General features: G+C 40.2%; 1 protein-coding gene across 2 annotated transcripts in view; it reads right to left on the bottom strand.

Annotated features, from left to right (window-relative positions):
• The window catches only part of slit1a (slit homolog 1a (Drosophila)), a 206,844-nt gene that overhangs the window by 112,537 nt on the left and 79,300 nt on the right, over window positions 1–15,007 (bottom strand). For both annotated transcript variants that reach the window (XM_060916914.1, XM_060916915.1), the window contains exon 5: window positions 22–93. In XM_060916914.1, coding sequence (XP_060772897.1) covers window positions 22–93 — 72 coding nt within the window. The remainder of the gene's footprint in view (window positions 1–21; window positions 94–15,007) is intronic.

Raw genomic sequence — 15,007 nt, 5'->3', positions numbered from 1 at the left:
TCAGTGAAACGGTGAACTTACAGGTTCTTGATGTCTGTAGCTCCACGGAAGGCCTTGCGAGGAATGGCCTGGATGAAGTTCTCACTGAGGTCTCTGTTTAAACAAATTGACATATTAAATCAGTTGATGCAGTTCTGAAGAATGCAGAAAACTCTGAAAAGCTGTGAACATAATTCTAAAGGTTGGAATAAACAGATTCCTGAACCCTGATTAAACCCAGTGTGATGTGAAAATTAAAAAAACAAACAAACAAACAAACAAACAAAAAACTTGCATGTAGCCTCAAAGCTGTCACTATAAAAGTGCAGGCACGATGCTTTTAAGTGGTTTTTAATCTCATTTCCATCACAAGCATCTACAAAGCGCCAGTCCTGACTGAACCAATATGATGTGCCTTTCAGTGTGAAGGGTTGAACCCATTTAGCTGTTTCTAAAAGCCATTGATGGCACTATTTGTGAACAGTGTTCGAGAGTGTGGATGGCAAGGTGGAGCAAGAAGGAGGGTAGAAGAGTGGGAACAAACCCAATGAGGCTAATTAGTGTGAGCTTTTGTTCCAAGGTTCAATGGGGAGCTCAACACTTTCAGAGTAGGGGTAGTTACCATGCCCCATATTCTCGATGACAAACAAACCAATGTACGCTTTCCCACAGAATGGAATTTTTTTTCTTACTACCAAATTTTACCCAGCGCAATTACCATAATCCATGAATAATAAAACCGTTAAAATTGAATCCAGTCGAAAATGTGTGTTAGAGATGCACCAGTTCCATTTGCGCTCCTTTCATTTGCAATCATTTTGCAGAATGTTCGTTCACACTTTCATCGTGAATGAAATTGATGACAATCAAGACTACATTTTAAGAGCAGCCAGTCAGCTACTGAAAAACTGTTCTTGCAAAAACAAATAGCTTTTTTTTTCCAAAACCTGCCATGAAAACAAATAAGTGATGACAAGACAGAAGTGCTGTTTTCGGATATTTCCTTTTAAGCAAATCAACCACCAACAACACACCATGAACATACAGTACACTCAACCTCAAGCCATCATGGTTTATCTTTTTTCCCCAAAAATCAAGTTCCTTACTCCCCTCAAACTCATCCCTTTTGTGCCTGACTGTGACTCCACATCAGAAAGGATCCGTCAGGGCCTTCTAGGCCTTCAGGGAAGGCCCAAACATATCAGCATTTCAAATGTTATATTTAATTTCATTCATTCTTTCATAAGTTCATGATAAGTATTCTCTTCTAATTTTAATTTGGCCTCATTTTCTATCAATTTGCTTCAGAAATGAAAGGGTTACTGCCCTGAAAACATTAAAATAGAGTTATCCAGTGAGATTTGTTTGTTTGTTGTCTCTAGGCTGAGAAGAGTTTAGATCTGGCTCACTCATTGGTTAGGACTTCATTGCCGGGACAGAAGGCCATGGCAGTGTATATTTATGTAGGAGGTGACAGATGAATTAACCAATCAGATTTGATTTATAGTGGGCAGGACCAAAAATGTATTGCTGAGCTTAAAGGAGAACTGAAGGAAAAAATTTCTCAAAGTTCTATTTTTCATTGTATTAAATATAGGAATACATTTTTGATAGCTATTTTGTCACTGCTATAGTAAGTTAGGAGTGTTTGAAATATGCTCTGTAATATATCAGTCCGTATGTCAAAGCAATGGCTGTAAATGAGATTCGTTGAGACCCGTGTGAGACATCGTAGGACGGAAGTAAAACATACAGCAAAAATCAAAGTGACCAACATCTGCCAACGTTGTCAAAAGACGCGCGCCCTCTTTCGAACGCTGATGTAATCAAGCCGGAAGTTTTGTTTGTTTTGATAGCAATCAGGAAAGTTTGAAAAAAGTAGGCAGTAATTGTCATTTCAACTTGTTTTTGTGCAATATTTCATTTGGAAAACAGTTTTCAAAATGGTGGCACTGACACGTGGCTGACACTTCACGTTTCGAAGTTTCGTACAAGTCTTGTGAAGATCGCGCGGATAAGCGACGCCTGCCATGGACCAAACGAACTAAATTCAACATGGCTAAAAACCGAACAGGCCGATAAATATAATATTTAATTGCAATTAGTTGCCAATACGAGTCATGATATAAGGTTACTAAAACCAAAAATGTAATTGAATAACATGTTAATTAAGAAATAAAACAAGTTTAAAAATGACTTCAGTTCTCCTTTAACCGTGAATCAGCACAGTCAGTGCAGCAGTGAAGTGACCTTCCAGCCGGTGTAGCGTTCATCGGTAGTGTTAGCAAATATTAGTAAAGCAGTCAAGCCAGTGCTATCAAGAGCAAGTAGCACAGGCTAATGACCGAGAAACCAAGATTTCTGTCTCCAGACCCTTCTTCCACGCACGTTCGCTCGCCACAGTATTTTTCACTCAGGCTAAAGTATTCATTTCCCTGTGTAATTTACCTAGTTACTTTTAAAATCAACATTGACAACTACACACAGTGGAGCTACCTGTCATCCTGCCGTTAATCCCTTGCAAAATCCTTTGCCCTGTTGCTTTTTTGGTGTGTCTGGCTAAGTTTTGGCTGAGCTCAAGTCCCAGCTGTAATAGTAATGGTTCGCCACTGCTCCACAAAAATGTTTACAATGAATTGGTAGTAATTTTTCCCCTTTTTGTCTGGATAACTATGGGATCATGTTTTTAAATGTTTAATTAATTAACACCACAATACTGTCAAACTGTTATATTTTCCAACTAGGTTCTCACTGTGAAATTTTCAAATTGCCACTGTAACAAATGTTGTTTATATTGTTGTATGCCCAGGTTATTATAATACAGCATGTTGTATTGCGTTATAATAAGGATGCCTGTACAAAAGAATGATTCAAAAGGCGACGCTGTAAAAAGTATGGCTTTGGATAAACAACCAAGGAGACACCCAATTATCTTAATGATCCAACATTCTTCCTTTAGAAATTCCAATTTAAGTGACTGACATTCAGCAAAGAAAATAACATTTCACAGATCTGGATTGCTTATATGGCGTACATATGAGAAAATGGTTTTGATACATAGGAAAGGAGAATACATAATTTAGAGTTTGTGTATGAGCACTAATCTAAAAGCACACTGCCATGCCATCCTACCAGTGGAGTTCAGCCTGGTACGTGATGTCCTGTTGTGCTGATAATTGGCTTGACTTTTTTTTAATGAACTACATTTCTTTTTTCATACATCACTGATATTTGACTGCTAATTGCCCCCTTATCTTTTTGAGAAAGAACAGAGAACAAAAGCGACCTGATGTTCGACACAGCATAATACATACAGTGGTGCTTGAAAGTTTGTGAACCCTTTAGAATGTTCTATATTTCTGCATAAATACTTGGTAATTTATTTATTGAGGAAAATGATCCAATATCACATATCTGTGAGTGGCAAAAGTATGTGAACCTTTGCTTTCAGTATCTGGTGTGACCCCCTTGTGCAGCAATAACTGCAAATAAACGTTTCTGGTAACTGTTGATCAGTCCTGCACACCGGCTTGGAGGAATTTTAGTCCATTCCTCCATACAGAATAGCTTCAACTCTGGGATGTTGGTGGGTTTCCTCACATGAACTGCTCGCTTCAGGTCCTTCCACAACATTTCCATTGGATTAAGGTCAGGACTTTGACTTGGCCATTCCAAAACATTAACTTTATTCTTCTTTAACCATTCTTTGGTAGAACAACTTGTGTGCTTAGGGTCGCTGTCTTGCTGCATGACCCATCTTCTCTTGAGATTCAGTTCATGGACAGATGTCCTGACATTTTCCTTTAGAATTCGTTAGTATAATTCAGAATTCATTGTTCCATCAATGATGGCAAGCCGTCCTGGCCCAGATGCTGCAAAACAGGCCCAAGCCATGATACTACCACCACCATGTTTCACAGATGGGATAAGGTTCTTATGCTGGAATGCAGTGTTTTCCTTTCTCCAAACATAACGCTTCTCATTTAAACCAAAAAGTTCTATTTTGGTCTCATCTGTCCACAAAACATTTTTCCAATAGCCTTCTGGCTTGTCCATGTGATCTTTAGCAAACTGCAGATGAGCAGCAATGTTCTTTTTGGAGAGCAGTGGCTTTCTCCTTGCAACCCTGCCATGCACACCATTGTTGTTCAGTGTTCTCCTGATGGTGGACTCATGAACAATAGCCAATGTGAGAGAGGCCTTCAGTTTCTTAGAAGTTACCCTGGGGTCCTTTGTGACCTTGCTGACTATTACACGCCTTGCTCTTGGAGTGATCTTTGTTGGTTGACCACTCCTGGGGAGGTAACAAGGGTCTTGAATTTCCTCCATTTGTACACAATCTGTCTGACTGTGGATTGGTGGAGTCCAAACTCTTTAGAGATGGTTTTGTAACCTTTTCCAGCCTGATGAGCATCAACAACGCTTTTTCTGAGGTCCTCAGAAATCTCCTTTGTTCGTGCCATGATACACTTCCACAAACATGTGTTGTGAAGATCAGACTTTGATAGATCCCTGTTCTTTAAATAAAACAGGGTGCCCACTCACACCTGATTGTCATCCCATTGATTGAACACACCTGACTCTAATTTCACCTTCAAATTAACTGCTCATCCTAGAGGTTCACATACTTTTGCCACTCACAGATATGTAATATTGGATCATTTTCCTCAATAAATAAATGAGCAAGTATAATATTTTTGTCTCATTTGTTTAACTGGGTTCTCTTTATCTACTTTTAGGACTTGTGTGAAAATCTGATGATGTTTTAGGTCATATTTATGCAGAAATATAGAAAATTCTACAGGATTCACAAACTTTCAAGCACCACTGTAAAGCAGAAGAAATTTGTAAGGCCAGTTGTAATTTGTTCCTGATATTACTTTAGTTCAGTCTTTGTATTTAATTCAGTATTGTTTATAGTTTGTGTGAGAGGCTAAAACAAAGTGTAAATTGTAAAAACCTGCTGAGTGTAAAACAGACTGACAAGCTGCAAATCAGCATCGTAAATCCTGTTAGTACACACTAACATGATTGGCGAACTCCTCCAAGGCTTTAGAGAGCTACGATCGTGTTAGTTTGAGTGGATTATGAACTAGTGTAAGGCAGGGGGCTAATTATATGCCTTGGAACAAGATAATGAGAACACTGAGGATGACAAATGTGGCTTCTTTCTTCCTCTAGTGATTCAACAACACATCCTTTCTTTCTCTCTCTCTCTCTCTCTCTCTCTCTGTCCACGTGTAATAGAATAATTATTGACGCCAGGTTTGGTGGAACTTCAGGGAATGGCTTTGGAGAGAAGTTTTAAATAGAGGATGTGGGATTGAAGAAGGGATGGTTAAGTTTGGAAAATGTTAGGAAGAACTGCTAACGTTGCTTACAGAAGCTTTAAATTTTTAGTGGCTTTAAATACACATATTTAAAAGGACAAAAGAGGCAGGTCTATGGGTTAAGCATGAGTCGGCATAGTTAGTGGTGGGTGTTTTTGCTGCCGTGATGATTCACTGTGTATATTAGTGTTAAGCTATGAGAGTCACTCAGAAAACCAAAGGATGATATATATTTATGATGAGTAAATGAGAAAATACGTTCCCCATAAATTACCATATTCAAAGGTTGAAATACAAATCTGAATCATTAACCCACAGGAATGTCAAGAAAAGGATTGCAGATACCTATCTGGTAAATGGCTGAAAACAAAAACACTGCTTTGTTCTACTTTTGTAAAACTATTTTACTGGGATTTATTTATGGGATTATTTGGATGTGGTGCTGAGTTCAGTGGAATTAAGTTAATTTAAGGCTGCTTTAAAAGGCTCCTGTTTTTCAGTCAACTTTTAACTGACCTTGCTGAAACTTGTGATCTATTTTTTGCATGACCCAAGGAGCTATAAAAGAACTAGAAGCAAAAACAGTTATCTTACAACAACAATCTCATCTCATCTCATTATCTCTAGCCGCTTTATCCTTCTACAGGGTCGCAGGCAAGCTGGAGCCTATCCCAGCTGACTACGGGCGAAAGGCGGGATACACCCTGGACAAGTCGCCAGGTCATCACAGGGCTGACACATAGACACAGACAACCATTCACACTCACATTCACACCTACGGTCAATTTAGAGTCACCAGTTAACCTAACCTGCATGTCTTTGGACTGTGGGGGAAACCGGAGCACCCGGAGGAAACCCACGCGGACACGGGGAGAACATGCAAACTCCGCACAGAAAGGCCCTCGCCGGCCCCGGGGCTCGAACCCAGGACCTTCTTGCTGTGAGGCGACAGCGCTAACCACTACACCACCGTGCCACCACCACAACAATAATAATAATAATAATAATAACTCTAGGACTGGGTATTTTTCTCCCACTTTTGCGTATCTACAATTTGAAATAATAAGACAGGTGGGAGAGCTTTGTCTTATACACACCCAAGTTTTCTTCCAAAACATTGTCAAAATGCAGGTGTTGCATTCAGATTAAGCATGTAAGCAGGTGTGCATGTCAGTGCTTTATACAGTGTCTTACAAAAATATTCATCCCCCTTGGTGTTTGTCCTGTTTCATCACATTACAAGCTGGAATTAAAATGGATATTTGGAGGGTTAGTACAATTTGTTTTACACAACATGCCTACCACTTTAAAGGTGCAAACTGATGTTTTATTGTGACACAAACAATAATTAAGATGAAAAAAACAACCCAGAAATCTGGAGTGTGCATAGGTATTCACCCCCTTTCGTATGAAACCCCTAAATAAGAGCTGGTCCAACCAATTCACTTCATAAGTCACATAATTAGTTGATTAAGATCCACCTGTGTGAAATCAAAGTGTCACATGATCTGTCACATGATGTCTGTATAAATCAACCTGTTTTGGAAGGACCCTGACTCTGCAACACTACTAAGCAAACAACATGAAAACCAAGGAGCACTCCAAACAGGTCAGAGACAAAGTTGTGAAGTATAGATCAGGGTTGGGTTATAAAAAATATCCCAAACTTTGAATATCCCAGGGAACACCATTAAATCCATTATAGCAAAATGGAAAGAATATGACACCATTACAAACCTGACAAGAGAAGGCCGCCCACCAAAACTCACAGACCGGGCAAGGAGGGCATTAATCAGAGATGCAACAAAGACACCAAAGATAACACTGAAGGAGCTGCAAAGATCTACAGCAGAGATGGGAGTATCTGTCCATAGGACCACTTTAAGCCATACATTCCACAGAGTGGGGCTTTATGGAAGAGTGGCCAGAAAAAAGTAATTGCTTAAGAAAACATGTTTGGAGTTTGCCCAATAGCATATGGCAGACTCCCCAAACACATGGAAGAATATTCTCTGGTCAAATGAGACTAAAATTGATCTTTTTGGCCATCATAGGAAATGTCATATGTGGTGCAAACCCAACACTTCCCAGCACCCTGAGAACACCATTCCTACAGTTAAGCATGGTGGTGGCAGCATCATGCTGTGGGGATATTTTTCATCTGCAGGGACAGGAAAGCTGGTCAGGACTGAAGGAAAGATGGATGGCACTAAATACAGGGCAATTCTGGAGGAAAACCTGTTTGAATTGGCCAGAGGTTTGAGACTGGGACGAAGGTTCACATTCCAGCAGGACAATGACCCTAAACATACTGCTAAAGCTACACTGGAGTGGTTTAAAGGGAAGTATTTAAATTTCTTGAAATGCCCTCATCAAAGCCCAGACCTCAGTCCAATTGCGAATCTGTGGCATAACTTCAAGATTGCTGTACACCAACGCAACCCATCTAATTTGAAGGAGTTGGAGCAGTTTTGCCTTGAGGAATGGGCAAAAATCCCAGTGGCTAGATATGCTAAGCTAATACAGACATACCCCAAGAGACTGGCAGCTGTAATTGCAGCAAAAAGTGGCTCTACAAATTATTGACTTGGGTGTGGGGTGAATACCTATGCACACTCCAGATTTCTTTTTTTTTTTATCTTAATTATTGTTTGTGTCACAATAAAACAACAATTTTCACCTTTAAAGTGGTAGGCATGTTGTGTAAAGTAAATGGTGCTAACCCACCAAAAATCCATTTTAATTCCAGCTTCTAATGCAACAAAACAGAACAAACACAAAGGGGGTGAAGACTTTTGCAGGACACTGTAACTGCTTTTATGTCAATGCCTTATTATACCTTATTCAAAGCTTTATCTCATTTTCTTTATTTTACTATTGCTTTGATTTTTTTGTGTGCATGCCAAACACCTTAATTTATTATTATTTTAAAGAATATATTTTTTATAACAGCCCAATAGACATTTTCATCTTCTGCTCGTCTTATTGAAGTGTACATTGCATGTTCTGTTTTCAAAATTTGGGGCCTGGATTCTGCTTTAATGTTCCAGCTGGCATGGCTAAAGGTTGAAGTGGTGGTCTGTAGCCACAAACCAAGCAGAACTAATTGGAGCTGGGAGCCGTGTTTTGTCCTGCCAGACTCGGGGCCTTATGGGTTATCAGATCCCCCAGTTATGGAGGGTGGAAACAGACAGCGTTAAGTTACATTTACAGTGATAACAGCAGTAAATGCTATGTTGAACTGGCTGAAAACATGCACAAATACACACGTCTCACAAGATCTCTGTCAACTCAATTATCTGATGCAATTTGTAAAGAAAACTGCTTCCCCTTAAAGAAAGACTCAGGGGGGAATGACACACACTTTGTAAGAATAGTTCCTGGAGTGAGCATTTCTGAATTTGATCTGGTGTACCAGCTAGCTGCATAACACTTGCATAGAAAAAGTCCCCGAGCCTAATTTTCAGAGCACACACAATTCCAAGTATAGAGGACTTTCAATGATGTCACAGATTTTTGTTTTTCATGCAGCGTCCGCCATATTGTGGGACAAACAAAAAAACAGCTGCGACAGTTAATAATGCTGCAATCTCCCTGGAGTGATTAAAATTTTATATTCTATCAGCAGATCGCTTTACATCCAAAAGCTGAAACATCCAGGCATCACAGATCCATATAATTTACCCACAAATATATTTATTCATTCTGCACACTGCTCTCTCTCTCTGTGTGTGTGTGTGTGTGTGTGTGTGTGTGTGTGTGTGTGTGTTTTCACTGCTTCAGATGGGTTAAATGCAGGGGAGGAATTTAACTGTGTTTGAGTGTACGTGTGGCAAAAAGAAAGGCTACTTCTTCTTAATTTACCCACAAATGTATTTATTCCACCTGAAAAGCGTATGGCAAACCAACGACCAGATTTGGGACACTACAACATCCTGAACTTTTTAGTATTTGGACTTCTAAATACACCAGAGATGCTAAACGCATACGAAAGTACAGATGCCTACCAATATTTTGAGGTAGGTTTGGTGCATGCCAGAATGTTATGGGAAATTCCCGATAAAGAAAAATACCTTATTATGACAAAGGTAAGCTCAAACATGGACTTCTAATAGTAATAAACAAACTAGCGCCAAGATCTAGCACATTTTATGGTGTTTAGCCTCAGCTACATTATCAGTACATAACAAACATTCTGCTAGTCGAGCTCAACATGAGCTCAGCTCAACTAGCTTGGGCCTTGGATGCGATATAAAATATATCACATCCAAAGCCCACATCCAGATATACATTTTAATGTTGCACAGAGCTTTCATACTAACCTGATATAAAATGTTCTCCACACCCACGGGAATGCTTTGTTGGTATCCAGTCTTCCCATTTAACTGCAGCTCACCACTTATCTTGTCTTTCTGGGTTCACCAGGAAGTGGTGAAAAGTTAAACCAGGCTTATCTCCACATCTGTTATTACATCCGAAAACCCTACAGGTCTCTGGCATTGTTCTTTTAGATGTAACTTCTACAAGTTTATCTGTAGATGTTTACTGAATTTGGTTTACAATCACTCACGTACACTTATGCCGGTCATTGTCCAACACCAAGCTTGCCCAACAACATGGCTGCGTAAACAAATCCGCAGTTGCGATGACGTCACATGAAAGTCCTCCACTGGGGAGTCAAATTATCTTATGCGGCAGTAATATTCAGGTCACAATACTGAACACTTTGTGCTTTTCCATCCTCTTGCAACTGCTGTTTGATTACAGGTGTGTTTATGTGAAAGTGAGAAATTAAGAGCTGTTCTAAAAATGTGCTCATTAGGAATGCAGGGCATTGCATGCTATCATATAGAGAATCAGGTGATGCCAATAATGCCAATAATGCTTTTTTTTTGCAGTATGACCTGTTATTGTCTTCATAGTTAATCTGAGAAAAAGCATCTCTGAATAAGCATCACATCAAACCTTGAGGTGCATGAGCTACAGCAGCAGAAGTCAACAACAGGAATCTGAGGCTATCATTCATGGGCACAGGCTCACCCAAACTGGAAACTGAAGACTAGAAAAAGACCAGGAGTGGTTTTTTTTTTTTGTCACCCTGTAATATTCAACTGCCTACTTTTGATGAGTCAGTTTTGGCTGATTGGAATGAAACACAAGGTCTTCTACTGTTGTAGCCCATCCACCTCAAGATTTAATGTTTTGTGCATGCTGAGATGTTTTTCTGCTCACCACAGTTATAAAGGGTGATTATATGAGTTACTATATCCTTCCTGGCATCTTGAACCAATCAGGCTATTTTCCTCTGATCCCTCTCATTGATGAGACTTTTCCACCCACAGAACTGTCGCTCACTCAATGTTTTTTGTTTGTCGTACCATCCTGGGTAAATTGTTCTGTGAAAATTTCAGATTAACAGTTTCTGAAATACCCAAACCAGCCCATCTGGTACTAACTGGAGTTTACATGTTCTCCCCATGTTTGCGTGGGTTCCTCCGGGTGCATGCTGGTGTCAACATCCCACCAAAGCACAGCTCTATGGATTGATCCCTGAAATCTCATCTACCTTATGTGAGTGTAGAATGCGTTTTGCTGGACACTGCTGACGAGCAAAACAATAGCTTGCAAGTGACCTCTTGCTATGGACTCCTCATCATGGCCAAAACTGAGCTGGTAGACCAGCCACCATGTACACTGATCAACTATGTAGAGACACCGGTTGCCTACCTCAAGATCTGCCAATGTTGATGCAAGGTCGTAATGGATGGCGTGATAGGATGCTTGTCCAAGCTAGCTCGACTAGATGATGATGATCCTCTGGGTGCTCCGGTTTCCCCCACAGTCCAAAAACATGCAGGTTAGGCTAATTGGTGGCTCTAAATTGACCATAGGTGTGAATGTGAGTGTGAATAGTTGTTTGTCTCTATGTGTCAGCCCTGCGATGATCTGGCAACTTGTCCAGGGTGTACCCCGCCTCTCACCCATAGTCAGCTGGGATAGGCTCCAGCTTGCCTGTGACCCTGCACAGGATAAGCGGCTACAGATAATGGATGGATGGACATTACTCAAAGCTCTTGATCTTTATCTGCATGATGGTGCTGCTGCCACATGATTGGCTGATTAGATACCTTCATGATACTTGCATCTTGCATGATCCTAATAAAATGGACAGTGGGTATATGTATGGTATAAAGTGCAAAACCCACTGATTCTACTTAATCCCACACAGGAAATGTACTTATAAAGGGAAGGAAATTTGATACCAGCATGCTTATAGAAAAGAACAATCTTAGCAGAGTGAGCTTTCCAGACGCTCTGTTAATGATGTGTCGTTATAATTATAGCATGTTTGGTAGCCGTATGTGAATCTTCCACTTCTAGATTAGGAAAATTGATTCTGTGGATGACTTCTGGTTGATCCATATCATCCTGAAGTCTCAGCTAGGTTTTCATGTCTTCAGTGCCAGACGCCATGGTCTATCTTAGGGATCAGTAACGAATTAGTAACCACTGGCTACTTATCCATGATACACTGTCGATTATGGTGTCTGCAGCTCTCAAGGATGATGTAAAAACATCAAAGCCTGTGAAACTTATGCTGTTAAGCTGTTCTTATGAACCTATTATAGGTGGGAAATTTAGCCAACACAACGGAGAGGATTCTTTCTGGAGTCACTGGGAGTCACTGCATCTCAGAACAGTTCTTAGATGTTACATTCATTTATTGCAATTCTGAACCTTTTCAGACATCAACTGTAGATTAATATTGATTAACTGTAGACTCAACAGTTGTATACAGCTGCAGTAACAAGCATGATGTTAACATTAGCATACCTAATTTTGTCATTAAAACAAAGAAAAATCAAATATAGGTGGAGTATAAAAGGAAGTAATGCCAGTGTCTTTGTAAAGTAACCTAACATCGTGCCAAACAATCAGTGCAGGGTTTCTCTAATGTGTAATATAGGTGCATTTACTTTCTGTTTTTGGAGCCATTACTGAAGATACTGCATTTTGTATGGTTTACCAGTAATCATTTCCCAGTTACACAGACAGTCTTTCATCATTCTCCATTAGTCTACTTTCCTCTATCTATCTACTACTTGACTCTTTATCTTTCACTCTCCACATACCTGGCTCTCTCTCTCTCTCTCTCTCTCTCTCTCATTCCACAAAGGAAAGCAAATAACCCAATTATGTCAGGAAACGCTGTGCAATTTAGCTCTACTCTGACTTTGTTCTGGGGTGCCATTTGCAGTGCTTTAAGCTGATATAAAAGCATCCGTTGCTTTTAAAGACCCGAGTGTCTTATAAATAGGGATGTTAGAGGAATAAAACAATTGCTCTCCGCACATTCTCCCAATCGACGTTACATGCTGCTGAAATCGAATAGCGATGTGCATTTGTCTACCAGAAAATCAGTACGAAATGTTATATCATCATTCTGCATATACATCCATGGTATAAGGTTCAAACCTGATCTGAGCAGAATGGCTGCCGAAGATGAAAATAAGGAAAGGAAAATGAGATGAAGAGTGCTGATCTGATGATGCACGGCTGCTGTTGGAACAGTAGTTTGTAATTAGTTAGTCATTACTTGCCCAAATGAGGTGTGGAAAGCTGTTAATAGAATGACAGGGTCCAGCAAACTCTTACAGATCCCCCCCCCCCTTATCTGCTTCATCAAACACCAAAATTGCACAGAAACAATTAACAAGGCAGAAACAGACTATATTGTGAATGAATGAGGCCAGAAGGGAGACAGCCTACGGCATCACTGAGTTTAGTGTCTAGCTCATCCTATGTAAAACATTCAAGCAGAACAAGTCGTTAAGTGTTGATGTTGATTATACTTAAGTCACTTGACTGGATAACCTTACTTAAATGTCAGAAATCTCACACTTCCAGAGCCATAGGTAGTTCAATTTGGAACAGGAGACAAGGACATCCATCCATCCATCCATCCATCCATCCATCCATCCATTATCTGTAGCTGCTTATCCTGTGCAGGGTCGTGGGCAAGCTGGAGCCTATCCCAGCTGACTATGGGCGAGAGGCGGGGTACACCCTGGACAAGTCGCCAGGTCATCACAGGGCTGACACATAGACACAGACAACCATTCACACTCACATTCACACCTACGGTCAATTTAGAGTCACCAATTAGCCTAACCTGCATATCTTTGGACTGTGGGGGAAACCGGAGCACCCGGAGGAAACCCACGCAGACATGGGGAGAACATGCAAACTCCACACAGAAAGGACCTCATTGGCCACTGGGCTCAAACCCAGGACCTTCTTGCTGTGAGGCAACAGTGCTAACCACTACACCACCGTGCCACCCCTGAAGATAAAGATGTTGAAGTCATAATTGAGCAAATAGCTATGTTGGGCTTCAGTTCCAAATTTTCTCAGAAAGAGAGCAAGTATTGTACCTTTAGAGTTATTGCTTAGGGGTTAAATTTATATCTACCAGAACATGTACTGCTCATAAAATGTTGAAGTTGAGATAGGGGTGTGCAGAATAACCCTAATACTGTGTAATGCTCCCCGTAAACTGTGTGAGCCTCCAGGATTTGAGTGTGAAAACCCCTTAATGTTAGCAGGACTAAGAAATAAAGGTGAGAAAGGTGAAACAAAATCAAATAAAGAGAAAGAGAGAAGAATTTGGAAAGAGATGAAACCGAGAAGAGGAGGTTGTTAGCAGGAGAAACACAAGCACTGACTGCAAATCTCTCCAAGAATCAATAAATACCTCAGCATTTTGACAGCAAGCTTTCTGATGCACTCTAACTCCCTAATAATGAGCCAATAAGGAATGCTCAGAGCACTGCACACCATCCATCTTCCAGTGCAATGGCACATCCACATCCGTCACTCCTGTAAAATCAGCCTGCCTGAAAAGCGAAAGCGAGGGCATGACAAATTACTTTTTGCTGCTTTCTCTCTGGAGAAGGAGAAAGTGCTTAAGATGTGAGGAGTTGAGAAAAAGAGAGAGTGGGGGGAAAAAAGAGTGCAGAGGTTGAGGTGTGACAGGAAGAAGTTGAGGGACAAATGATGGATTGCTGTAAGCCCAGTGAGATGAAAAGATAGAGAAGGTATTAAAAATGAAGGATTAAAAAGAAGGAGACAGCAGGAAGACATCAAAAATTTTGGGGGGGAACCACCAATAAGGAGGATGGCTTCCTGTGACAGGTTTAAGTCTCAAGTTTGGGATGTGTGTGGTCTACGGAACCTCAATGCTAAATCCCTACATTCCTTGGAGGGTTTTTATTATATATATATATATATATATATATATATATATATATATATATATATATATATATATACGGGTCATAATTCTCTTCAACATAAAGCTCCATTATTTTCCATTGTTCTTCCGTTATTTCAAGAGACCAGCAATAGGACTAAGATCTTTTTACTAAACCTCTACCACTGGATTGAAGCACTACAGATGGCCTTAATTCATTCAAACCATCCCTCTATCACTTAACCTAACACATACTATGAATATCTGTGGAAAGCTTTTAAAATACATTGCAGATTAGAGAATTACAAGCAAGAAAACAGTCCATATGTCTTCAAATGTTTGCTTTTGCTTTCCCGTCTCATAAACTGCTTTCGCTTTGTGTCCCACTCCAACTGCACAAATTGCATATCAAATGAAAAATAGGTACCCCATGGATACATATGGC

This window comes from Neoarius graeffei, chromosome 3, assembly GCF_027579695.1.
Source record: "Neoarius graeffei isolate fNeoGra1 chromosome 3, fNeoGra1.pri, whole genome shotgun sequence".
NCBI classification, from domain to species: domain Eukaryota; kingdom Metazoa; phylum Chordata; class Actinopteri; order Siluriformes; family Ariidae; genus Neoarius; species Neoarius graeffei.
Note: the sequence above shows the minus strand (reverse complement) of the source record. Positions and strands in the feature narration are given on the sequence as shown.